This window comes from Perca flavescens, chromosome 15 (assembly GCF_004354835.1).
Source record: "Perca flavescens isolate YP-PL-M2 chromosome 15, PFLA_1.0, whole genome shotgun sequence".
NCBI lineage: Eukaryota > Metazoa > Chordata > Actinopteri > Perciformes > Percidae > Perca > Perca flavescens.
The window spans coordinates 4,882,266-4,907,713 of NC_041345.1; the positions used below are offsets into that span (position 1 = coordinate 4,882,266).

The 25,448-nt window shown below is 40.8% G+C and overlaps 2 protein-coding genes across 8 annotated transcripts in view; both read right to left on the reverse strand.

The window, feature by feature from the left end:
* The window catches only part of zc3h7ba (zinc finger CCCH-type containing 7Ba), a 25,984-nt gene continuing 536 nt past the window's right edge, over positions 1 to 25,448 (reverse strand). Inside the window, exons 1-23 of one of the 7 annotated variants that reach the window (XM_028600668.1) lie at positions 19,568 to 19,700; positions 18,608 to 18,675; positions 18,434 to 18,470; positions 16,830 to 17,027; positions 13,221 to 13,385; positions 12,654 to 12,734; positions 12,160 to 12,219; positions 11,834 to 11,888; positions 11,524 to 11,696; positions 9,084 to 9,756; positions 8,601 to 8,662; positions 8,407 to 8,500; positions 7,894 to 8,055; positions 6,491 to 6,705; positions 5,010 to 5,110; positions 4,699 to 4,880; positions 4,438 to 4,523; positions 3,899 to 4,050; positions 2,302 to 2,407; positions 1,802 to 1,910; positions 1,103 to 1,239; positions 787 to 956; positions 1 to 428 (exon numbers count right to left, since the gene is read on the reverse strand). In XM_028600668.1, coding sequence (XP_028456469.1) covers positions 248 to 428; positions 787 to 956; positions 1,103 to 1,239; positions 1,802 to 1,910; positions 2,302 to 2,407; positions 3,899 to 4,050; positions 4,438 to 4,523; positions 4,699 to 4,880; positions 5,010 to 5,110; positions 6,491 to 6,705; positions 7,894 to 8,055; positions 8,407 to 8,500; positions 8,601 to 8,662; positions 9,084 to 9,756; positions 11,524 to 11,696; positions 11,834 to 11,888; positions 12,160 to 12,219; positions 12,654 to 12,734; positions 13,221 to 13,385; positions 16,830 to 17,027; positions 18,434 to 18,470; positions 18,608 to 18,666 — 3,258 coding nt within the window. In that variant the 5' untranslated portion in view covers positions 18,667 to 18,675; positions 19,568 to 19,700 and the 3' untranslated portion in view covers positions 1 to 247. The other 6 variants (XM_028600666.1, XM_028600665.1, XM_028600662.1 and 3 more) reach the window with 6 other exon arrangements.
* LOC114570370 (uncharacterized) lies at positions 22,322 to 24,836 on the reverse strand. Its single transcript, XM_028600672.1, has 4 exons — positions 24,097 to 24,836; positions 23,637 to 23,749; positions 23,082 to 23,239; positions 22,322 to 22,766 (listed from the first exon to the last, which is right to left on the reverse strand). The coding sequence occupies exons 1-4, from the start codon at positions 24,374 to 24,376 to the stop codon at positions 22,619 to 22,621; spliced, it is 699 nt and encodes a 232-aa protein (XP_028456473.1). The 5' UTR covers positions 24,377 to 24,836; the 3' UTR covers positions 22,322 to 22,618.

Genomic DNA, 25,448 nt, shown 5'->3' on the forward strand with positions numbered 1-25,448 from the left:
CGGCTCAGGTTCGGTTACTGCTCTGTCGGATGCGGGCTGGGCTCGGACAGAAAACTGGGGTCCGATCCGCACTCTAATGTGCTTTATGTATTACTTCAAGTGATCTTTTTGCAGGACAATTGTAAATACTGCTAGTTTGATCATGTCACCTGCTGATTTGGGTCATGATTTAAGAAACTGGAATGCTAGTTTGGCAGTTATGGCTCACAAAGTACAAAAAATAAGAAAAAAAAAAAAAAAAGTCTTCTCAGTCCTGAAGTAGATAATTGTACTTCCCAAAGTCACACTCATCAGGCATGATGAGCATGTCTTCCCTGGCTTTGGCCAGCTGCCGTCGCAGGAAATCCCGTCTCTCAGTCCACTCCTGCAGCTCCTCTAAGCTGTGGGCGTAGTCGCAGCTCACACCGTCAGGACAGCCGCCATCCAACCTGTCAAACATTAACACAACATTGACATATCATACCCTTCTAAAGTCAATACAGTTTGTAAACACAGCAACATTAGCATGAATTTTTGCAACAAATTTAAATTCATTATTCACTCTTCTAGCTCCGTTTTGATCTCCACCAACTCTTGAGAAAAATATCCGGTTCTCTAGCTGCCTAATGCTGCACTATTTTCACCAGCAAGATGATAACTTTTCTGTTCGGTGCAGAGCAGTTACTATATGGTATCAAAGTGTTTTCATTAAAAAACAGCTGGGGCAGGTTTCCCCAGCTCGTCCTGTGATTTAAACAAGCGAGCACCACTCCATATTTCAAAAACTGATCCAGGAAAAAGTCTTACTTGGGGCAGAGTTCAAAGCATGTGCCAGGGAAACGGTAGCTCCACGTCAGAGCTTCGTCTTCTCCCTCACAGCTGAACACTCGGTCCTTGTGCTTCTCAGAGGAGATGTGCTGCTGCCACTGTCGCTCACCGTTACTGTGCTTACCACACAGATGGCAGTAGAAGCCACTCTAAAATACGAAAAAAAAAAAAAAAAAAAAGAATCATACATCATCTTCTTACAGATGCATAGTCAGGAAACACAAGATGTCTAAGTTTGGTGCAGCCGTTTTTGGGTCTTTGACTTTATTGAACTGAAAAACAAATGTGTACCCACCATTAGCTCAGCATAGTCAGTTGGCATGACAATGTTTTTCTCTTCTGGGACGGGCTGGGTGAGCATGGCTCCATCCGCTTGCCGGTTTTGGGCAGTTAAATTCAGCCACATGTCATATATCTGCTGCATGTCCCGCACTACAGGCACAAATACAAATCGGTTATTATCACTTTGAGGATGTTCAGTGAGAGACAGAGTCAAAGTTAGACAACAAATCAAGGCCCAAACGATTGGGGATCGCAGTGCTCTTCAAGTGAGATTTGAGAAGATGCATTTACAGATTTCCATCTCAGAGTTTCCCGCAGCACTTTGCAGCTTAGGCGGCCGCCTGAGCAAGACGGGCATGCCGCCTTAACTAGGTGAGGTGAAAGCGATCACGGTATGGGCCTAGACTTCCTCTGCACAGGCAGGCACCACTGTGTTCACTATGCCCTATTGCCTGACTGACAGTACCCACCCTACCACCTTAACTAACATTTTCTGCGGGAAACCCTGCATCTAGATTTCTGGATATTTCAAAGCTGTATCTGTAGCCCTCTGCTTGCGGCTGTATTGTGGGTAATGTATGCCCCATGTTTGGACAGGTAAGAGCAAATAAAAAAAAAAAAAAGACTATATCTCCATGGTCAATCTGACAACGTTATAGGAGTACAATCCTAAAATCAGTGCTCTTTTAAAAGCACTATTTCAATAACTCACAGTCATTATTCTTCATATACATCCACATGTCCTTCTCCTCTGGGCTGTGAGCAAACGTGCAGTTCCCAGAGTAGTTACATTTCCTTTTCTCCAAAATCTGAGTACATATCTGCCAGGAGAAAACGTGATGCTGGTAAACACAGATCATTATGTGCAAGACAAACATTCAACAGACACAACAACAAGCAACTTTACAAATAGCATTTTTAAAGCACCAAATATACAAAATACAGTAAAAATAAAAGATAAGAAATTCAAGAAAGATTGGGGAAGACCTTGGCTCATCAATGTGGAAATGTCTGTGATGAATTAGCTTGATGGGGTTTTAAGCCCCCACCGTCGACTTCAAGGCACCTAACCCTAACCCTAGTGCCTTCCATGCAGCGCTGCCTGGAAGACAACGTTTGGGGCTTAAAACACCAAACACCGATGAATTAGAGTGCTTGGTTGAAACTTCTCGTCGTATTAAAAGTGCACGAGAGCAGAGGAAGCACACCTACATCATAGTGCAGAGGGAAGTTCTTGGTATGTGGCAGCGGTCGGACCTGAACCCATTTACTTCTCTCCAAGGACTTGACCAGCAGTAACCATCTCTCTTTAGTCCACCTGTAGATGACGTCACAAGAACAGGACAGAGGCTGAAACTGACCCAGTTGTGAGCTGGAAAATTGATGGATGTTTTTTTTGGCTCAGTGTGACGGACCAGTTTTATATGTGGACAACATTTTACGTTTTAGCATCAGGAAGGCAATAGAATCTCTGGTTGATACAGACTCAATAGGATCTCTGAAAATATAGTCTTGCTTTGCCAGACCTATCTCCACAGCGCTGTGCCAGTGCTGCAGTAAGGTCTGGCTACACGCTTATATATTCTGGGATAACAAGGCGGAAAAACACTCTGGCTTGTTTTTATTTCTTCAAAATCAATCACACCCGTCCTGGGCGGCGCTGAGCCACAGATGCAGCAGCGCTGCTCTTGCAAAATAGATAGCAGAGGGATGTCAGGCTTTGTCCCAGTAATGTACATCTGTGTAGCCAGACTACTGAGAATGTGACATGGATATGTTCATACTATGGATAGTTATATTATTGGGCCGGTTTTTTCGGCAGTTTGCAGATTATCTGTATCAGCGTTTAATTTGCCTAATAACCCATAAAGTTAAATAATTAAAAAGGTAAGCTACTTTGGCTCAGCTTAAAGCTCTGTGTCCGTCCCTCTGCTCCGGTTTTACTCACCACTGAGTCTGACTTAATGTCCTACAACAATCTCTGATGTAGAATAAAAGTAGCTGACAGTTAAAATTGCATTGTGTTGCAAAAGAGCGGTGTCATTGAGGAAGTGGTTAAAAGTACTCCAGGTGACCTCTGATGCACAGAAAGTTAAGGTTAAGTTTGAAGGTTGCGAGAACGGAAGTTGCACCACACGGAGGCCCCGACCTTGGTGTGTGCGTGTGTGTAGATAATGGAAACAAGAAGAACCCCCCACCCCCTGTGACCCTGTGAGGATAAAAGCTTGAGGGAGAGAACAGTTCGGAGCTCATTCGGACAGAGAATTTGGTGGACCGAGCTTCGACTTCATGTCTGTCGTTTGTCGTTGTAGACTCTGTTTTTGTGAACCCACAGCTGTGTTGTAACTCTAATGCTGGACTCAGTAAACTTTGCTTAACTGAACTCTTTGTCTCAGATTGATCCTCGTGTTCTGGTAAACTTAAGTCCGATGTAAGAAGGCGCGGAAATTAATAATTTGGAGTCAGATTTGACAGGCCTTAGGGCCTTATTTTAGACAGAATTCCCTCTACACTGACTAACTATCTCTTACTGAGTATTATGTTGAAAGTTTCTCATTTATTAAAAAGCTGCTTAAAGCATTTAAACTAAGTTTTGTGTTTGATTTTGTAACATTCCAAAATCTTAATTTTGACTTAAAGATTTTCATTTTCATTGTATACATATACTTTCCAAATATCAGTTATTGGTTTCATTAACTACTAATAATTGGTATCGGTATCAACCTTAAAAAAACAGTATCGGTCGATCCCTAGTTTATACAGTAACTACTTTAAACCTGAACTATGCAAATTTATTATTTTGACTCACGTGTGCCTGGCCTTTGCAGTGCAGTACTTGAGGGCTTTGTCTGGTCCATGGATATGGCCGTCCCGCCAGCACTGAGCACAGGCAAACTTCATGTTCATGTTCAGACTCTTCCCAACTCCTCTTGGTTTGCTCCCAGAACCTCCACAAGACAACTGATGCAAATGAAATGGAAAAAAGTGATCATTTAACAACATTTCTTCTTCATCTTTCACTTTTCATCTGCCAAAATCAACTACCAAATCATCTTAAAAAGATACCAATTTGAAAAAAGGGGTTCATGTCGGTTTAACTTAGGCAATCATTACAGATTATTTTTTAAATTAATATTAATAATGAATGTGACAGCTCTTACATCAACCGCTCTATAAATTACAATAGGAGAAAAGTTAGGTGGTGTCACCGATTTAACATTTACAAAAATAAGAACAAACAGACAGGACACTGGACAAGTTGACCAACAGCAATATACTATACTGTATGCCTGAGAAACATTGTGTTGTTTCAATAAAACTATAAAAATGATAAAAACGGTTTCTTACTTTATTTCCTTTCAGTTTGCTTGAGTTTTGCTCCTGCTTATCATTATATTTTGTGGATACTTTCACAATCTCATCAAGGCTGATACCTGTAAACAACACCAGCACACACACAGAAACAAAGTCGGCACTCGTTATAAGAGAAACACCACAGGCTATTGCTACACTTCTTCAGTGTTTTAATATTTGTATTCCGGTGAACAAGTAAAATTCAAAATGCTCTTGATTCTATTATTTCCACTGCATGTGTCTGATAGACTGCACCTGTGTCTCGCTGCACCCTCCAGGTTTTGAGCTCTATAACGGAGTGGGCATAATAGCAGCTGTCCTCTCTCTGGCAGCCGTAACGGATGGCTGGCCGGCACAAATCCAAGTGGCACAGGACGCCCAGCGGTCGGACCTTGCTATAGTTCACACTGTGGGTCCTCACCACAAATGCCAAGCACCTGGTGGGCACAGAGGGAGAGAGGGTTTAAGATACAAAGACATGAGATGTAAAGAGTTAGCGTATGAGTGGGATGAGTGAGGGTAAGAGGATGAGGACTCTCATCACATGTAGCTGTAAACACGCTCACTTATTGGCATCGAAGGGGTGGCGAGCATCCGAGTTAGAGCAGATGGTGTGATTGTCTCTACAACGCTTACTGATGATTCTAGGTTTACTGTCATAGCATTCCTAGAGAGACAGAAATACACAAATAAAAGGAGGGAAAAAAAGAGACCAACAACAGGAATGAAAGGAACAAAGAAAAACACACATGGAGAAATTAAGAGACGACTATTTTAACAAATGATTAATGAATAAATCTGTTATGAAGCAACAAAATGCTGTGTAAATGTTCCAGATACAGACACAATACAACTATTACTACAATCTACAGGTCAGAGATTTTTAGTTGCCCCCCCGTACACATTTTAAAACTAGAGGGGACCGTTCGTTTCAAGCTGTGGCACCTAGGCTGTGGAACGCATTGCCTCCTTCCGTACGTTGTTTGGACTCCGTTACAAATTTTAAAACTGAGTTGAAAACTCTTCTTTTCAAAGAGGCGTTTAATTAGACTATAGTGTGGTTATGCTGGTTTTATGTGGTTTTCTGCTTATTTTGTTTATGTACTGTAATGTATAAATGTATCCATCCATTTGTTGTGAAGCACTTTGTGATTTTTATCTGTGAAATGTGCTATACAAATAAATTGTACTTACTTACTTGTGCTTACTAACTGAGTGAAATACAAAAATGCAATCAGTTTTTGAATAAGTACATGGAATCATTTATATGAACTTGGATTTACGCATATTACAACACATCCACATATACTTATTTCTGTATTTCTACTTTTATTTATTTATAGATTTTTATGCCTGTGTGTTAATGAGGTCAGATTATCCGGCTTTACAGGGAGGTTATTATTATTATTAGTATTACCTAGTATACAAATACAGAAAAAAACAGTTTAGAATACTTTAAGAAAAAAATATATATTAAAGCAGAAATTTAAAATACAGAAACAAACTTATATAAATTTAGACAAATGAATAAAAAGTAGAAATACATCAATAAATGTGTCACTTGTAGAAATTTAAATAAATTACATTTATACTGTAACTAAAATGTATTTGTTAATTACTTTATTGTACATTTAATTACTATAGTATTATTTTCAACTTTCATTTATTTAAATATGTATGAATTTATGCATGTGTTTACTGATGAATAAGTCCTATTTTATTTTTATGTCTTTTATCTATTTATTACTTTATTGTTGAAAAAGTATTTTTTCCCCTACATAATTTAAGGGAAACTGGGGTACATAAAACAATTGTAGATTTTTTAATTTTCAAAACATACGACAGGATACAAAAGAATAGTAAAATACAAATGTATCATACATATGTATTAGAATACAGTAAACTGCAAGATAAAACAACAGCAGTAAACAGCAATATAAAACAAAATGTCCATAATCAATAAATTATAGAACATAAAAGAGAATTAAAGAATATATATAATTAAGTAAAACAGAGATTTGAATAATAATTCTATAAAAGCACTAACCTGACAGAGGGAAATGAACAGGCCCTTGTTCTCCTGCATGATGCGGATGATGCTGTTTACAGGGTCCAGTTGGAAAACTGATGATTCAAACAGCAGGTTTCTGTCCAGCTTTCCCTTTCTCTCTTCTGTCCAAACGTCGATCTCCAGCTGGTTGTAGGCAAACGTGCATTGCTCTCCGTATTTACACAGGCCCAAATCCCCGGACTTCAGCAGCTCTGACACGGAAGAAAATACAGAGCTCGTTCGGTCACACATCCGCGGGTGTGCATGTATAAACACAGTCCCGTTAATCACTCGTTATTATTACAAGTTCCCTCATTAACTGTTTCCCTGCATTCACACGTCATCAACAGTTCCTTCACATTCAACTCTTTCTGACCAAAGTGGACAAAGAGTATAGGGTACCTTCCTCAAAACTACGAAGTGGTATCATATAATCCAAACTCCTTGAAACACACACACACAGTCTCACACACAGTCACACACACAGTCACACACACAGTCACACACACAGTCACACACACACACACAGTCACAGTCACACACACAGTCTCACACACACACTCACACACACACACAGTCACACACAGTCACACACACAGTCACACACACAGTCACACACACAGTCACACACACAGTCACACACACAGTCACACACACAGCCGGCAGATCGGGCTGGGTTTACCCAGTCTAGGAACCATAGTCAGTGAATTAAAAGATGGTTACACATCCCCATGACATAAAGATGGGATGTTTGGTTTCAATTAGTAGATAGAAATGTTCATATCACAGCATAACATAGTTGCACAGCCATGATGTCAACGCATGCATTGTCATGGACACATGCAGCCACTTTCCTGGAACTGCTAGCACGTCTGCCACGGGACCAACACAAGTCCGCAGCTGTATGCTAAGTGTAGGTCAGAGCCTCTCTTCGCCGCATCCGGGTGTCTGCCTGGCATACTCCGAGGCCTGCCGTCCACACATATTGTGGCATTTGTCACGTAGCTCTCCGCTGTGAGTGTCGTCCAGCAGAGGGCCACAAACTTAGCAGAAAACAAAATGGCTTAAAATTTGCACTAGCAACTTAAAATGCGGTAGCAGTTAAGAAATAGATTCTATAGCCTATTTTTCTTTTACCATGCAACAAGGGCCCAACGAGATGTCCATTATCAGGAAATAATGGACGACAGGGAGGCCAGAACTTGACAGTACTTGTTATGGCTTGTGTGTTAGCACCATCCTGAGGTGTTCAGAACCTGGCACCGAAGGACTACACTCAGTGTTGTAAATAAGATATACAGATTTTCTTTTTTCCATTTAATTTAGTGCATTAATTTAAAACAGTTAACAGTCAGAGGGGATCCTGATATCAATCATCCACTCGATTTTGAGATCCTTACCCCTGCAAAGTACAAACGGCCCACTGAAGGAAGTCCAGGTAGGCATCGGTCGCACTCGGGTCCACTCCGAAGGATAGCCTGCCTTTAGTCTGCATAACAGAATGTCTCGCTCACAGCTGTGGACCAAGTCTGGCTTGTGAACATACGTATATATGCCTTTACCTGGAGAAGAAAATTAAGACATTAAAAAAAAAAAAAAAAAAGACAAAAACGTAGGACTGGATGTTCAGTTTTTGAAGATCTACAAATGGATATTTGCAAAAGATATTTTGCCATCTCCACTGGCATATTCTGAACCGATTTTTTGCATTTTAGCTTGGCCTTGACAAAGTTAAAAATAAGGGCTCCAGGATGCAGATCAAACCACAAGTTCCTTCCAAGAAATGCTCAAAACAAGGAATATCAAAAAGGCATTAACCTGCCAGGATAGGAAAACCACCACCGGCAGCAGGATCATTGGGATTTCTTGCTACACTACAGTTAGTTTGAGACGGGGTTGGACAGCTGACGTACCTTTCCGAGGGAAACAGGCAGAGCAGGCCTGCAGGAACTCATGAGTGGAGGACAACGGGTTAGAAACTGCCCCCAGCGCTTGGTTATTCTTCTCCTTTTTGCCATGATAAGAATAGGATTTCAGTTGATAACATTTCAGTTAACAAAACAGACAAGAGTAGAGCAGGTATCACAACCTAGATAATCAGTCTTACTTTGTAGTTCTTCTTTGGAGATCGCATAACTGGAGCTGCAGCAGTAAGAGAGCTTGTGATACCTAGACAAAATAAATTCAAATGATGTATACATGTCATGTGTACACACACTTTGTAGTAAATGGGCTTAAATGTGTACAATAACCAGTATGGTCTTTAAAAAAAGTAGAGCACTTCTTTAAGTCACTTGAAATTCAAATCAGGTGTCTGGTTTTACTGGTTTTTTGTTTATTCTCATGTCCTATTGCGCGTCGGTCATACATTCCTAATGTAACTGGGCAAAATTATGTTAAGTCTTTCTGATTTTTTATTTTATTTTCATGTAAAATACTCCATACTTTCACTTTCTAAGGGCTCTAGAAGTCTTCAAATGAAACAATGTTAGAAATAATCATCACTCTTTTGATTAAACTTCCATTTGCTGTTATGACCTCAAAAGAACAGGCAATAACATAGAATAAGTCACCAAGAAATCATAATTACCAGCTGAGCTGAAACTGGAGAGCGAGTCCAGACCTGTTCCCCCGATGGAGATTGCTGGCAAAGCTGCCACAACACCTTCCACTGAGGGAAACGAGTCCAGGGCATCAAGGACGTTGAGCGGGTCCACAGATATCACACCAGCGTTAGGGACTTCACCACTCTGACCACCTGGATCAGAGACGGCCTCCAGGGGATCTAGTTCATCTAGCAAATCGTCAAGAGACTTCTCCCCTTCGTCCAGTTCTGTTTTGGACTCATTCCCAGCAGCAGCAGCAGCAGCAGCAACTGGAGCCGTATCCAATAAGCCATCCAGAGCATCAAGGCCACCCAAAGCATCAAAGCCACCCAAAGCATCAAGGCTATCCAGAGCATCGAGGCTATCCAGAGCATCGAGGCTATCCAGAGCCTTCAGCGCCACGGAGGTCAGTGCTAGGTTTGAAGTGCCCGTGCCACCTCCACTTCCAGAGGTCAGGAGATCGTCTAGGGCATCCAGTGTCACAGCTGTGGTGCTGCACCCACCACCTGAAAAGGAGTCCAGGGAGTTGAGGTGGCTGACGGCCGAGCTGAAGAAGGCCGGGGGTAGCTGGGGCGTTGGGTCGGGTAGGACCGAAGGAACTGTGTGCTCGCAGGTGGATGTCCTGCTGGGGTCTGAGAATGCTGCCTGGGTGGGGGTCTGGAAAACATAGAGAAGGAAAATGGAGTAAAGATTAATGAAAAAAATTAAAAATAATTCCCCCAAAGATCCATTTCGAAAGAACAAAAGAAAATTCACGCGTACACTTTTCACTTGTCAAAGCAATGCAGTGTGTGTGGGAATTTCCTTTTTTCTTTGGATATGGAACAGAATGTAAAGAAAAGAAAATGTGAAAAAAGTGTCACGACAGCTCAATTAAATGATTGGTTTTGATTGATGTTGGCTGACAATAGCAACATGATTCCGAAATGATTATTTATGACAAATCATCCACACTTAAAGCCGCATTAATCAAGATTATTCATAAGCAACAGATCAAATGTCTGAGTGTAATGTGAAAGGGGACACTTGTTGTGATGACCTCACAGAGGATCATCACCCGAGTCTGCAGTTTGCCTCACATCTGCAGAGCTTTTTTTATTTAGCTTATTGTGTTTTTGGTTTCATATCCCACACACTCATCTGTATCGTTTCTAGCTAGGGCACACAGCTGTTTCCAGTGGGAAAGCTCTGATAAACTTGCTGTGCACTTCTTTACCGGCACATTTTGAAGAAACCCAAAACACAAGTATGAACCCAACAATGAGCATAAAATGGGACCTTTAGAAAAAAGGAAAATCTAAAACTTTTTTTCCTTTTTAAAAGTCTAACCACTACCGTTTCTTTACCCTGTGGATCCATTTCTAATGTTTTTAAATAAAAAGAGCGATCAAATGGCACATTTGACTTCATGTTTAATGATAAAAAGGGAAAATAATGTTTTCTTTAAATGGATTAGGTATCCAAAGTCAAGATTCAACTCGAGTTGAAAATGTATGCAATTTTTAGTAAATGAGCTTAAGCATGAAAGAAAAAACAGGTTTCTTGGAAGAACAAAGAAAAGTTTTCATACTAAAGGGCCTTATCTTGCACCCGGCGCAGTACAAACAAGTATCTTTGCTAGTTTAAGACCGACGCAGTTGTCACTTTCTCCGTCCAGCGCCCGCGTCGTTTAAATAGCAAATGCACCTGCGCCCCATCTTTGCACCCATGGGCGTGCTGGTCTTACAGGGAGGTGTGTTCAGGTGAATTCTGGGTGTATTGCTATCTTGATGCAGCGGGAAGTGATCGCGCCATTGACCAACAAAAACCTGGTCTAAAGTCAATAGTGCAGCATTTCATTGTTATTTTAACAGTGAATTAGTAAAATGTGCCTAGGCTCGTGCACAGCGTGCGCACACTATGCTACATATGCCACACACACACAGACACACACACACACACACACACACACACACACACGGTGCAAATCCTCCATCATAATAGCAACACGCCAAAGTACAAACACACCTGGCTTTTAAAGGGAATGGGAGATGATCTCGGATTGGTTTATTGCTTGTTACGCCCAAAACACACCTCTGAATTAATGAAGACACTAAGTTCAACCCTTTTGAACCATGCGCCCGGCACACGGACCCTTTTTTCCGCTGTTAAACTCGCAAAAGTGGGTTTGGACACGCCCTGAACGCACGTGCGCCAGGTGCTTCACGCCGTGCGATTAGATCGTTAAAATAGGGCCCTATATGTGTAATTCCTCAACTTTTAAAGACTTGGACAATACTAGCTTCCAATATAGCTTCCTATAGCAATACTAGATTACTCCAGCTTCGTAATCTTCTACAACCAAGGACACCTTCATTCCATATCAGTGACAAAAGTTAGTCTACTGGTCTGCAAGGACAAACGCAGCCCAAACACAGACTTTACCTCAGTTGGCTCCTGCTCGTTGGGGAAGCAGTCGAGCAGGCTGTCCAAGTCATCTCCCAACCGCTCAGAGTCGTCCAAAGTGTCCAACATGTTGGGTGCTGGGGAGACAGCAGGCTGGAGGCAGCTGGGAGCGGGCGAGGGAATGGGGGACTGAGGCATGCTGGGAAAGCTGACTGATGAAAAGCAGTAGGAAAACGTATAGTTAGAGCTTACTTGTAATTTATTTTGTACACATATTTAAAGAACATACATGTTGCCAGCATTGTGAATGCAACCCAATTATGATCAAGTCAAAATCAAGAATTCACACCTGGTGCCAGGCCACTCAGAGGATTCATACCATTTCCTACATGAGCACCAGATACCTGGAAGTGAGAAGGAAAATCATTAATTAAGCACAAATAAATGAGGAGCTGAGAATATCTGTGAAGATGAGTCAAGGCTCAACAAATAACATGCATCACTGATTCGGTGATAAAATCACTGTCAGCTGAGAGGTTTTCTCATTTAAGAAAGTAAAACCATTTGTTGGTAAATGTTGTGATTTGGAACTTTGAATGAATCATACATGTAAACTTTTTTTTTTTTTTTTTTTAAATGTATGGTGGTGAATGTTAAAGATAAAATGGAACTTGCCTTGATGGCTTCAGCAGTCATGTTTCCATTTGTGACACCTCTCGTGATAAGTGAGCGGTCCTAGGAAAGACAAAGTAACAGACAAGATATAAGAGACACAAATCTGCATTAGTGTTGGGCAATATGACAATGTATGCTGTGAGATGATAGAAATTGGGCTACCATCATAGATTTCTCTCTACCGTAAATACCGTGGTAGCAATTTCTTTAATATCTCTGGATGCTACTAGCCCCTTGCATTGCATATTTAATCAACAACCTTTTAGCATCAGTGTGGTTCTTAAGGTATTCAATTCACTGGATAATCAAAAATGGTTTCATCCACATAATTTACTAAAAATATACTAAGTCTATTATGAAATGACTTTACGTGATATATGATTTTTATCCTTGCCCACCCCTATCTGACCATGACAGAGCTGAAGACTGAAAAAAACCAAGACCATTATTCATTTGCATTCCTCAGTGAAAAGGATAATAATAATTTTACTAACCTTTGTGATGACATAGGGTTTTCGATTTTTGAGTCCCAGATGGATGGCCAGCTCCTGTGCGAGCTCATTCACCTGTTTGTCCTGTTAGAAGTTAAACAGAAAAAGAAAAGAACGTGAATGTCTGTACAAAATTCAATGGCAATCCATCCAACAGTTGTCGATGTATTTTAATCTGGACCGTAGTGGTAGCCTGGACGACAAACGTTGCCATCCCTCAAGCCTTGCTGCTAAAGGTGGCTAGAGCTCAATTTACACGTGTACAATATGATATTGTATCGGTTTCAGGTACCAAAAAAGGCCATTAACTCAGCCACCACCAACTGTTTTTTGAAGGGTGATACATTATAAGCGGTTTACATTTAGGCCCTTTTTTGGAGGGCTTTTTAATTTTTTCATTAGATAGATGAGCAGATAGAGAGGAAAGGGGGGAGAGGGGGGGATGACACGCAGCAAAGGGCCCCAGGTCATGGTACATGGGGCGCACACTCTACTGGGATAGCTTGAGGCCGACCCTACATTGAGGCCCTACTGACAGCATTTTTGAGACCTTTTGGCATCGACGCTTTCCTTTACCAGACGAGTGATGAGCAGGCAGTCCGTCGTGCAGTTGTAGGCCTCCTTGTACTTCCCGAGCTCCTTCAAACAAAGAGCCTTCCTGTACAGCGCCCTGCGGCTGTCCTTACATACTTTCAGAGCTCCGTCGCAGTCCTTCACGCCCCGATCATATTCCCCCTGTTGGAGACATGAGAGATTAAAGTGAAGGACATGGGTAAAAAAAGTCACAACACGATCAGTATTAGAGATGCACCGATAGACCGGCCGGTGACCGGAATTGGCCGGTTTTCACATGCTTGGCCATGACCGGCGACCGGCAGGTCAGTCTGACATATGCCGGTCAACGCTACAGTTAACTGACAACAGAAGTTAATATGAGTTACAGTTCTCGTACCCGCTCGCTCGCGCACCTGTCACTCAAAGCACACCCTTAATTATGCCCCCCCCCCAGTTGTCATGAAGGGTAAATTTAGCTATAGGGACAAAAAAAATAAAAATAATTCAATTCTGCTGTGGGCATTTTAACATGGGAGTCTATGGGGATTGACTCCATCTTGGAGCCAGCCTCAAGTGGCTAATCAAACTGCGGTTTTTGGCACTTCTGCTACACTTTATTGCCGCTTGGTTATATACTGAGTTCATAGTCCATCTATTATCGTGAAACTTCGTTTCCACATTTTGTTATATTGATAATAGCTGTAGGTATAACTTAAATAATCTGATTTACAGATAACTCAGCATTGTGTTTTGCCTGAATGGACAGAAGGGTATTTTTCTTCTTTTTCTTTCTAATATTATTTACTTACAATACATCAGAGACTGCTGCTGACCGTCAAAGGTTTCGTTTTTACGATTTCCAGTGTTGAATTAAATGTTGATATTGGGATATATCAGCTAAATATACTATGGATAAAACCAGAAATCAGATTTTTACATTTTTATCTCCAACATAAGTATTATTTTTTACTAAAGTAGACATCGCGCAAATGTTGTGTAATTGTTTTCCCATGAGTGCGGATATGGATGTATCGGTGTTGACAGTCGGTCAACAAAGGGCTTGGCTGGATGATTGAGGACTCATGCATGCCATGGACCTTTGGACAGCCACATTAACCCCTAACTGCCTCAGTGGGATGATCACCAGCCTGATGGGCCTAATGACAAGATATGGATTTCTTTATCAGTTGAGACCATTTCTATTTCAAAAAGGTAACATATGCATTATCTTTTTATTAGTGCTGTCAAACGATTAAAATATTTAATCGTGATTAATCGCATTTATGTCATAGTTAACTCGCAATTAATCTCACATTTTTATCTATTCTAAATGTCCCTTGATTTCTTTTTGTCCCATTATTTTTTCTCATTTTAATGCTCTTATCAACATGGGAAAGTGGATCGGCTTGCTTTGTGCAAATGTTGTTGTTTTTTTTTATTGAAAACAATACTGGCATATACTGTAGTGTTCAATTTCAAACTAACATTCTCACTTGGACCCATTTTTCTATGGCTGCAGTAAGTTTGTTCTTAGTTGTGGTATCCATGTGCTTCTGTTTGCAATTTGCACTAAAGACAAAGTACAATGGTATTTGGACATAAACTATTGAACAACTTGACATGGTGACCTGATGATGGTACTGGAGGAAAAATTTAGAGATTTAGAGATTATTAGAGTTATTACAATAATTCCTGAGAGCGATATGCCCCCCCCCCAAGTTGGTGCAGTAATGTCAACCTCATGATGGCACTAGAGCAGAAGTCAGGTGATCACCAAAGTCATTAGGATTCGTCCTCTGGGAACCATGGAAGTCTGTTAAGGCTGTACAAACTTTAATGGCAATCTATAAAATAGTTGTGCTATTTCGGTCTGGACTTGTGGAAATAAATGTAATTCAACCCGCAGAAAGAAAATGTAATTGTTAAGTCTTCTTTATAAATATTTATGAGTTATTAGCTTGTGCTCACTGCTCTGTACTATAATATGCTACTCTAAGATTTACTCGTGGGTTCTCCCAGATATGCCTTGGCCTCCCCTTGAACCCATGCTAAAAACCTCCCTGATGAACTCTCTCCCCCTCTCTCACAGCATTCATGTATTGCCTTGGTGTTGGTGGTGCAATTCCCTGCGTTGTATTATGGGTGGGCTTCCCTCTCTCTTTTAGGATGAAAGAGAGAGTTTTTACACCCATAGTGACAGGGGTACATCACACTTAAAAGAAGAGAGAAATGGGAGGCTCAGCGCGGGGGGGGTCATTCACACTGTGACCCCTTCACAGAGGAAGTGGGGGAGAAAACTCACAGCTCAACGCAAATCCTACTCTTCATCTCAGTGTTACGGCTCATCCAAAGTCGCAAACCCAACCGAACCAGCACCAAAACTGCACTCGCCATCTGGCAGTGATCCAACTCTTCAAGAACAGCCCATATAAGAACAGCCCATATAAGAACAGTCCATATAAGAACAGCCCATATAGGAACAGCGCATATAAGAACAGCCCATATAAGAACAGTCCATATAAGAACAGCCCATATAGGAACAGCCCATATAAGAACAGCCCATATAAGAACAGTCCATATAAGAACAGTCCATATAAGAACAGTCCATATAAGAACAGTCCATATAAGAACAGTCCATATAGGAACAGCCCATATAAGAACAGCCCATATAAGAACAGTCCATATAGGAACAGTCCATATAAGAACAGCCCATATAAGAACAGCCCATATAAGAACCATATAAGAACAGCCCATATAAGAACAGCCCATACAAGAACAGCCCATACAAGAACAGCCCATATAAGAACAGCCCATATAAGAACAGCCCATATAAGAACAGCCCATATAAGGACAGCCCATATAAGGACAGCCCATACAAGAACAGCCCATATAAGAACAGCCCATATAAGAACAGCCCATATAAGAACAGCCCATATAAGAACAGTCCATCTGCGGCTTCAGAGGGGGAACAAAACAACCAAGCGGCCATGTCGCCATGAGGGAAAGCCGGAGGCCAAGCTCCATCACTGAGGCAAAACAACTGCTGCCACCCTTCGTCGTCTACTCCTGGGGCCGTGTTCTCAATCCTTCCATCCATCCCCGCTTCCCATAAAAGGGCGATGCTCACTGGGTTGTTAGGGCTACTTAGTTTATTCTCCCTTACATTTAAGTTACGGTCAATTTGTTCAGTGCTGCATAGCTGCTTCATTCATTGTTATCATTAACGTGTTAATTCTGTGTTAACGCCATACATTCCCGTTTTTTTTTTTTTTATTCATTGCTTATTGTTTTGATTTTAGTAGTATCTACTCAATAGGTAAATAAACTCATTCATTTATAAAGAACCTGGTTATGTGAATTCTGTACTACAGGATCTGTCCAACAAGTATATTAAACTAAGATCTGTTGTAGCAAGATCGACCTCCAAATTATGAGACTGAAAAGGAATGTCTCATCAGCTGTTCTTTATTAATTATTCTTAATGAAATAGAACTGGTGCCCCCGAATTTAAAAAGGTGGTTAAAACATTAAACAACTCTTGCTGATAACCAACATAGAGTGCAAGCACTCCACGATTAATTAAATATGATTTAATGTAAATTAATTAACCACACTGTAACTCACCATACTGTGGTAGGCAGCAGCCCTATTGACATACAGGCTCTCCAGCAAAGCTTCGGGGATCTGGATCTCCTCTGCTGCAGCGTAGCATGAGACATTCAAGCCTTCACTGAACTCTCTCACCGCCTGCTCCCAGTCTCTGTCTTTGAACGAGGCGTTCCCCTCATCAAGCAGGTTGCACACTAACCGGGTCAGGAAGTCCTGGGAGGACAAAAGAAATCAGAATCCGAAATAGGGTTTATTGCCAGAAGAAGTTACGTGTAGGTGGAATTTCCCTTGGTGATTGGTGCATACATATATAAAACAAAAACAGAGATATTAAACATTAATATGAAATAAACAAATACAGAAACAAATATACAAAGGAACCAAATAAGATGTCCCAAAAACCTTTAGGCCCTATCCTGACTAAAATGGGCCAAACCCACAGCTTTTAAGAATGATTATGTATTCTGGGCATGATCACATAACATTACACATGCGTTAGACATGGCTTCGAAAACACCATGACAGCCAACATACTAGTCGTTGTAATCATTCGTCCTGCTCATACTGGCCCTGAAGTGATCCCTTCGTATCATAACTCCAATGTAAGAAACAATATGAAGCCTCAGAAGTCTGAATTACAACACTGAGTCTACAGGACAGCCACGCTAGCCACTCTTAGTGAGGTTGCACATAGGCACACCGGTGCGTCGAGCTAAATGCTAACTTCCGCACGTTAACATGCTCAAGATGGCAAATGTTAAATGTTGATGTAAGCAGGTTACGTTTATGTTCATCATCTTAGTTTAGCATGTTAGCATGCTAACATTTACCGTGTCTGCACCATCACCCCACTGGCGTACGCCTGCGGTGCGCCAAGTAGGTGGAGTCACATGGCTGATACAAACAAACACAAAAACATTTGGAATCTTAAAATCGATAAATAGTCTGTGTGTGTGCTTAACGTGTTGTATGGCAGACTGTACATTACTACAGCAGAGCAGCCTGCAGGTAGTGTACACAAAATACAGCTGAGGCTGATGAGTGTCCCTAGTTCAGAAAGTGTTTAGTCACACCCCTGGTCTGGAAAGGTCAGTGGATCACCAAAGTTATTAGGTTACATCGTCTGCAGACCATGAATGTTTGGTTCCAATCCATCAAATCATTTTAAAGCTTTAAAAAAAAAAAAAGAAGAATATTAACCTTATGGTGGCGCTAAAATACATGCCGGTATGATTCATCCTCTGGGGATGATAAATATCTGTGGAAAATTTCACAGCTGACTGTTGTATGGAGAGGAGGAACGATGACAGCAACACTTTCAATGCGAGTATAAAGCCAGACTTGAAAATAATCTGAAGCTCAACACTGCCTACGAGATAAGAATGAGCAAAATATGTGGGGAAAAGTGCCCAGTCCTTGATTTTACATGCAGCCAAAAATGAACAGAAAGAAGTTAGGAAAGAAAAGGAGGAATTTAACGGAGAAGCACAACAGAAAATCACAGTGGCTGTGACTTCAGCAACAACTTATAACCAACTTATAACCAAGTGAAACCCAGGGTGCAAGGGTGAAGGAACAGAGAAAGACAGAACATTGTGTTTTGTAATAACAGCTGGTACCTGGTAGCCCTCGGGCTCTGGATAAGCCAGGGAAGACCTAAAACACAACAAACTTGTTTAGAAATGTATACTGAGACAGCTTAGTTATCAAGGATACGAGTCATTCAGGGCTAGAGCAGGTAGGTTTCACTTTCGGTCAGGGTGCACTCAAGAAAAAATAATAAAATATCTCACTGTATAAATGTCAGGGATTTGCTTATCTCCTCCTTGCGCTTCTGTCTGGCAGGGTCCATGCTTGTTTCCTGGGGAGAAGAAAGAGACCACAATGTGGATTAAGCAGCAAAGACCGAGTGATGGTAGTGTTGATATGTAGTGCCTATGAAATTTAGCTGGTGTACGCCCACTTCCTTCAAGACAAGAAGAAGGAAACAACCACCTTTGTCAGCCCGTGCAAAGACACTCGCCGAGCCTGTGTTCGTGTTAATTCGGTATTAAATACATCCAGCATGCTAAGCCCCCTGACCCCCTGTTTTCCCTGGCTTTCGTGGCGCGAGAGGGCCAACTTCAGGCGCACCTACCCAATGGAAGTGAGGAAGTTCACTGAACCGACGAAAAGTTTAAACGCGTGTCATTTAGTGTCCAAAGGGGGTGGGGGGGGGGATAAGACGGAGACACTTTCTGCAGACGAGAGGTCGAGCTGACGCTGATAAACAGCGAGCCGAGGAGGAAGGGACCCGTCGATGCTCGTGTCTGACTTCAGCCCCAGATAAGTTTCGATTCCCAGAAGCCCCAGTATTGAGCCAGCTGCAAACCTCCACACTGGCCCTTTAATGAACCCACAGCTTTAGCAGCCCTGAGTACAGTCTGTCAGGCACCATTCCCGGCGTACACAGCGTACACACACCGTGATCGATGCGTGGTAACCATGGGGATTCTGTGCACTACGGTTTCCCTGCCATACAACTGAATGCGATTAGCTGACTGTGGTATCATATATCCCTATGACAAAATAACAACAAATAGTGGCAACCCTGGTCTTTCCTAACCACTGTTTGATAGCGGAAGTTAGCTAAATTAGCATAGTCATAATTAGGAGTGGGACGTTACCCGATAAATCCAGGCTTGTGCCGATGCTCTGACAAGCTGTCTCCTGAGAACTGTTTAGAAGACAGTTTCATATTTTAGTGAACTCACAAAGAGCAATAGTCCGTCTCTTGTTCATTATTTTTGCACGGTGTGTCAACTCTTGCAGCGAGCGGGCGTGTGCGTGTGACGAGCACGGACGCGACAGTTTCACGGGACTGCGCCCGTTTGTCGCGTCGCCAACGCCAACTCCCTGCCCGCCTTTTTCTGTATATATTAATTTACATTTTTAATTTAATTAAAAAAAAATATATTAATATTATATTATATAATATTATATATACAGTCTATGATTCATACACAATCCAAAACACAGGTAAAGTGGCAGTGACAAAACAAATATATTCTGCTGATGTTGGAAAAAAGGTTAACTCCCTACAAATATCCGCTTGTTAAGTCGTGACGTAACCACACTCCAATAATACTGTTTCCGGGTCCAAACGCCGGGTCCGCTCTAACGGCTCTAACGCTTTTGCCCGACTATGCCGCAGTGCTGTGTCCCGTGTTGTTTAAATAGATCGGAGTTTAAAAAAACTAGTGACATTCAACTGTCTTTTTACCGCTTTCCATGTGACGAGAAAGAGAAGAGGAAATGGCTGCAGTTGATAAGGTAAGTTACAAATATTAAACAAATGAAGAAACTTTGTTCTGTGCCGCCTAGTTAAGATGAAACTAGCTAGCTACGGCTAGTTAGCTAACGTTAGCTTTGGCAACAGTCTACAAACAAGCCGAAGCATGAAGATGTGCGTACGTAGCAAGAAAAAACATTAGACCAGTTTGATATTATGATAATCTGCTAACGTTTCTCATTTCAATAATAATTGAGCATTGTTAGAGGGAGTCTGACATAAGATCAGAATCCTGGTTAATGGCCAGGTATGTTTACATATTTGATTCTGATCTTACATTGCTCAGTGTACATAGATACACAGAACAAGCCTGGCCAAATCCAATCTTGAAGAAGCTGTGTGTGTCTTAGTATGCTTGGTTTCAGGTTATGGAACAAACAATTCCCCTTTTAGTAAATTAGTGTTATATTATGTAATACAGTATTATTAGGTATTATCAAAATTTCACCTGTAGTAGGTCAGTCTGGTCACTAGGAAGGTACTACAACCTTTTGAACATGAAAAAGAACTTTAATCAAATATGTTTATGAAACAATTACTGTAATTGTACGTACAGTAAAGGAGGTATTGTCAGAATTTCACCAGTAGTAAGTCAGTCAGGTCAATAGGAACATGCTACAACCTTTGAATAATAATAAAAAAAATCCCTTTGGTGAATTAATGTAATTTGATTCTAAAAGTAATATTTATTAATTTATTAATAATTATATATTATTTTTTTTACAGACGTGAAAATACAGAACAACATCCCCTCCACAGCCAAGAATCAAACATCGCTGCCAGACTGCTTCCAGCCCTTCCCTAACTGTAGGATCGTCCTCGACTGCACAGAGGTTGCCGTCTCTAACACAGAGAGGCTTGATGCACAGTGCCATTTGTACAGCCAGTACAAAGGACGAACCACACTTAAGGCTTTAATTGGTGTTGCGCCTAATGGAGTTATTACCTTTGCCAGTGACCTGTACGGTGGGAGTGCCTCAGACAAGGCGATAACAGCTGACTGTGGACTTCTCCAACATTTACATCCCGGTGATATGGTTATGGCAGACAAGGGCTTCACAATTCGTGACATTTTGCCAGAAGGAGTTTCCCTGAACATCCCGTCTTTCCTTGTCAATGGACAGTTTACGCAGGAAGAAGTGAACAATAACCGATTCATTTCGAAAGCTAGGATACATGTGGAGCGTGCAATTCAGCGACTGAAAGCGTTTCACATTTTGGACCACATTCCATACCAGTTTAAACTAAATGTAAACAAGATAGTTAAAGTGTGTGTGTGTCTTACAAATTTACAAACACCCATTCTCCGTGAAATTGTATGAGTTAACTGTGTTTGTACATGCATGAATTTCTGTATATTTGCTTGCATATTTGATTACACACTACATGTACTTACTATAGAGTTAAAAAAGACTAAATGTAAATAGGGTTAGGGTAGAATAAGGGTTTGGTTGAGGGTTAGTTTTACAAGTTTTGTATAGCATGAAGGGCTTAAAAACTATAATAATAAATATATGTAATATTTGTGATGTATAATATAAATGTGATATAATAATAAATATGTATAATAAATAAAATACCTGGCTTGTGTGAAATGTCAAAGTTTCATTTATTTTCTTAAAACTGTGAGAGTTGTAAGGTAGGAAAATCTTTATAAAATATAGGGTACACAGCATTTTATCTTATCTTGAAGTAAGTAAAGCACTACAAACATTCAACATTTATCTTAAATTACTTTAAAGCAGTTCAAGGTTGTAAAAAAAAAAAAGGTTATGCACAAAAATAGGCTACAGCTGATTAAATGCAAGAAGCCACAACAAAAGTATTTACAGAAAACAAGGGGAGACACTGGTGAATACATTTAACTAATATCACGTTTCCCAGTTATTTACTTCCATAAAAGCTTTAGTGGGTAGATTTGTTTTCTTTTCTTAAAACTGTGAGAGAATGTAAGGTAGGAAACAATCTTTATAAAATATTTCCAGAGTGTCAATGTTCACAGCCCATGTAGGATCTTTGAGCACTGGCAGAATGACAAGGTCAAGAGGTGTCCACACAAGCAGGTGACAGCTGTTGGCTCCGGTCAGGTGCAGGTTTCCCTGGATCTGATGCCAGTAGTTGTGACTTTGTTTTAGTGTCAGGGAACCAACCACTTCATCGAACTCCATGAAAAAAGTCCCTACTCTCCGCTGCCTGCAGGATAGTCTTGGTTCTGGCTGACCACGGACACTTGACTTCAATCACGCAGTTTCCAAACACCGTGCCATCAGGAGATCCACCAAGCAGGCCACTATCAGACAGGAACAGTCCCCTCTCTTGTATAACAACACCAGTGCGCTCAGTGTATTCCTGCTTTGCCCTTGGCTCATGCAGGATTCCCCAATCACATGCCTTGGGGGTAGGGGACAAATACCACTGAGTCTTAATAAGTGTATTCTTAGACACAGATGCCTTCATTTTAAATATTCACTTATTAACTACAGCTTACTTTAGATCCTTCTTTGAGGTTGTACTGGCCAAGCAGGGTTTTGAATAAGGAAGGCGGGTAAGACTTCCGCTTGACTGCTGCCAAGACCAAACCAAAGTTACTTGCTGTTATCCTTTTCTTGCGATATGTAAACCTGTTAAAAGAAACCAACGATTAGAGAGACCAATTTTGCTCAACAATTGGAATTACAGTTTCATGTACAAACAATCTGACATTCTCCAGCACACTTCTACATTTTGAGCAAATTTACAGCCTTTAGCAGACAATTTGGAACTGATCCGCAGCCATTCCACAGTTGGTGAAAATCCGGGGTTAGAGTAAATGACAGCAGAATGTCATCAGGGCTAACTTAGTTATGCTTTTGTTGTCTGTTTGCATGCGTTTAAGGTTCAGCGTGTTAGACTCTCTGAACCACCAGAGTATACTTTATATTAATAAGCTTTCTTACCATAATGAGTTCTTAGCCTGGCCAACAGTTGCTTCCTCAATCTGCTGCTTCTCCTGATCATTGACAGCAAGCATTGACAGCACATATAGAGCCTTGTCCTCAGCTTGGACAAAACCTGGGCTGGTCACCAGCCCATCAAACATCTTGATTGGGAGAGTCTAGATATAAAGTTAGGCACAAGTTGTGAAGTCAGTGAGGTGTCCACATACTTAGCCACATAGTGTATACAAAATACATTTGAAATGAAAGCAATGGTTTACATACATACATACATACATACATACATACATACATACATACATACATGTGTGTAGTTTACCAAATTTATTATGAGCCTAAATTATGTATTGTTATTTTTTAACTATATTACACAGTTTGAAACCTACCCCTGGTTCAAATTTTGAAAAATTAAACATATAACATTGTACAAAACAAAATGATTATGTGTTGGATGACAAAACCCTAGCTGAATTGTCATTGATTTAATGTAAGTGTAATTGTGATGTTTCTGCTAATTCTAATGGAACATTAAAGTACAAACGTAAAAAATCTTACCTGAGGTGTCTCTGGACTCAAAATCCACCCCATCCCTGTAAAACGCCCAAGCTGTAACAAGGATGCCTGAGCCCATTCTTTGTCCTCCTGGGTGACAGGTCTTTTGATGCCAGCTGAAATAATGGTATACAAATGGTTATAATGATAAAATGAGTAATGTATTTATCTCAATTTAATAGCATTTTATTATAATCATCATTTATTCATAGCACACAATCTAAGCTTTTAAAAAAAAAAAAAAAAAAAAAAAAAAAAAAATCTCAGTGTACATCTCAGCCTCACTGTCTTGCAACTATATTTCAATATGGTGATATGATCATGATTTTTCAGCTGCAATACAACACACCGCGAGTGTATGTTAACTTAAATACGATTAATCTCATTAGCAATAGCTTTAAACCACATTACGTAGTTAAAAAAATAATTCAAACCACGCAACATCAACAAACCTATTACAAACCTCGTGTTGTGGATGGTGTCATCTCTGACACTCTCTTGGTTGCAATGTCGTCCCCCTTCGGAGCGTTGGCCTTCTTCCACACACATTCCACGTCGGTGCGGGACACATTTTTCTCAACCCAAATCAACAAAGCTGCCATATGATGGCACTTGTCTCTGCCGATTGGGCACTCGCATGTGCTGTACCTGACTGCCTGGCCCTCAACGTGCACCTGTATTGAAAACAATTTAACCCTCACCCTAACACTTCTAAAACACATTGCTGTCAGCGCTGTTACCATAACAATACTTCTGTAGCTAGCCCGGGGCTATCAGATCATACTACTACATTGACTAGCCTAAAAGTTCCCTAAAACCTGACTGTCACATATTTACTTTTTAATCCTCGTTTAGTTACATCCACAGTTATAGCAGTCCTGTACATTTTTTTCTTTTGAAATACCTCATCCAGAACATGGAATATCACCTTACGTCAACTAGCTAGCTAGCTTACAGCTAACTCACCTCAACCTCGTAAACCTTCTTTTTCATTGATGCCTGGACTCTACCCTTAATTATGCCACCTGAATGATGCGCTACACTAACCACTCTGTTTGAGTTAAAGGAGTTTAAACCCTTTTTGACCGCCAAGGGTACCTCACTAAAGAAGGACGTGATCGTAAATAAATTTACAGGTTCCGCCATTGTTATTGATCTGGACGTGCTGAGCGCTTGGACCCGGAAGAGGCTAAACGTCACGCGTGACGTCAGACTTAACAACCGGATTGGAACAAGCTTAAGAATTCAGCTAAATGTATGACTTATCCGTGGCCGGGTTGGAGCAGTGGGTAGAGCAGGCGGCGCACATGTCCAGGGTTAGGTTAAAATCCGACCTGTGACGATTTCCTGCATTTCTTCCCCCCTCTTTCTCTTTCTCACCTAGCTGTCCTGTCAGAAATCAAAGAAGGAAATCCCCCCAAAGAAATCATCTTAAAAAAAAAAAAAATGTATGACTTATCCGAGACTTATGTGTTTTCCTTGAGATGAACTGATATTCACCTTTTTTTATGTAGCATTTGATTTTTTTTTATTAAATAAAGCCACTTAATTTTGATCAAATGCATGATAGTTTGATATTTTGAAAATATCTTTAAAGCTGCTATTTATTAATCAGACAGACCTCAAATTTCAAATACAAACTACAGTATGAGATCCCAAATTGAAAACAAAAAAGGCTGAAGAAGGCTGTAGGGTGTTCAAAAGATCTGAAAAAAAGCTATTAAGACTTAAGTAAACCTTACTTACTGATATATTTTACCACTAAAAGAACATACAACTTTTAGAGTTTTAACAATTACTTATGTGTATATAAGC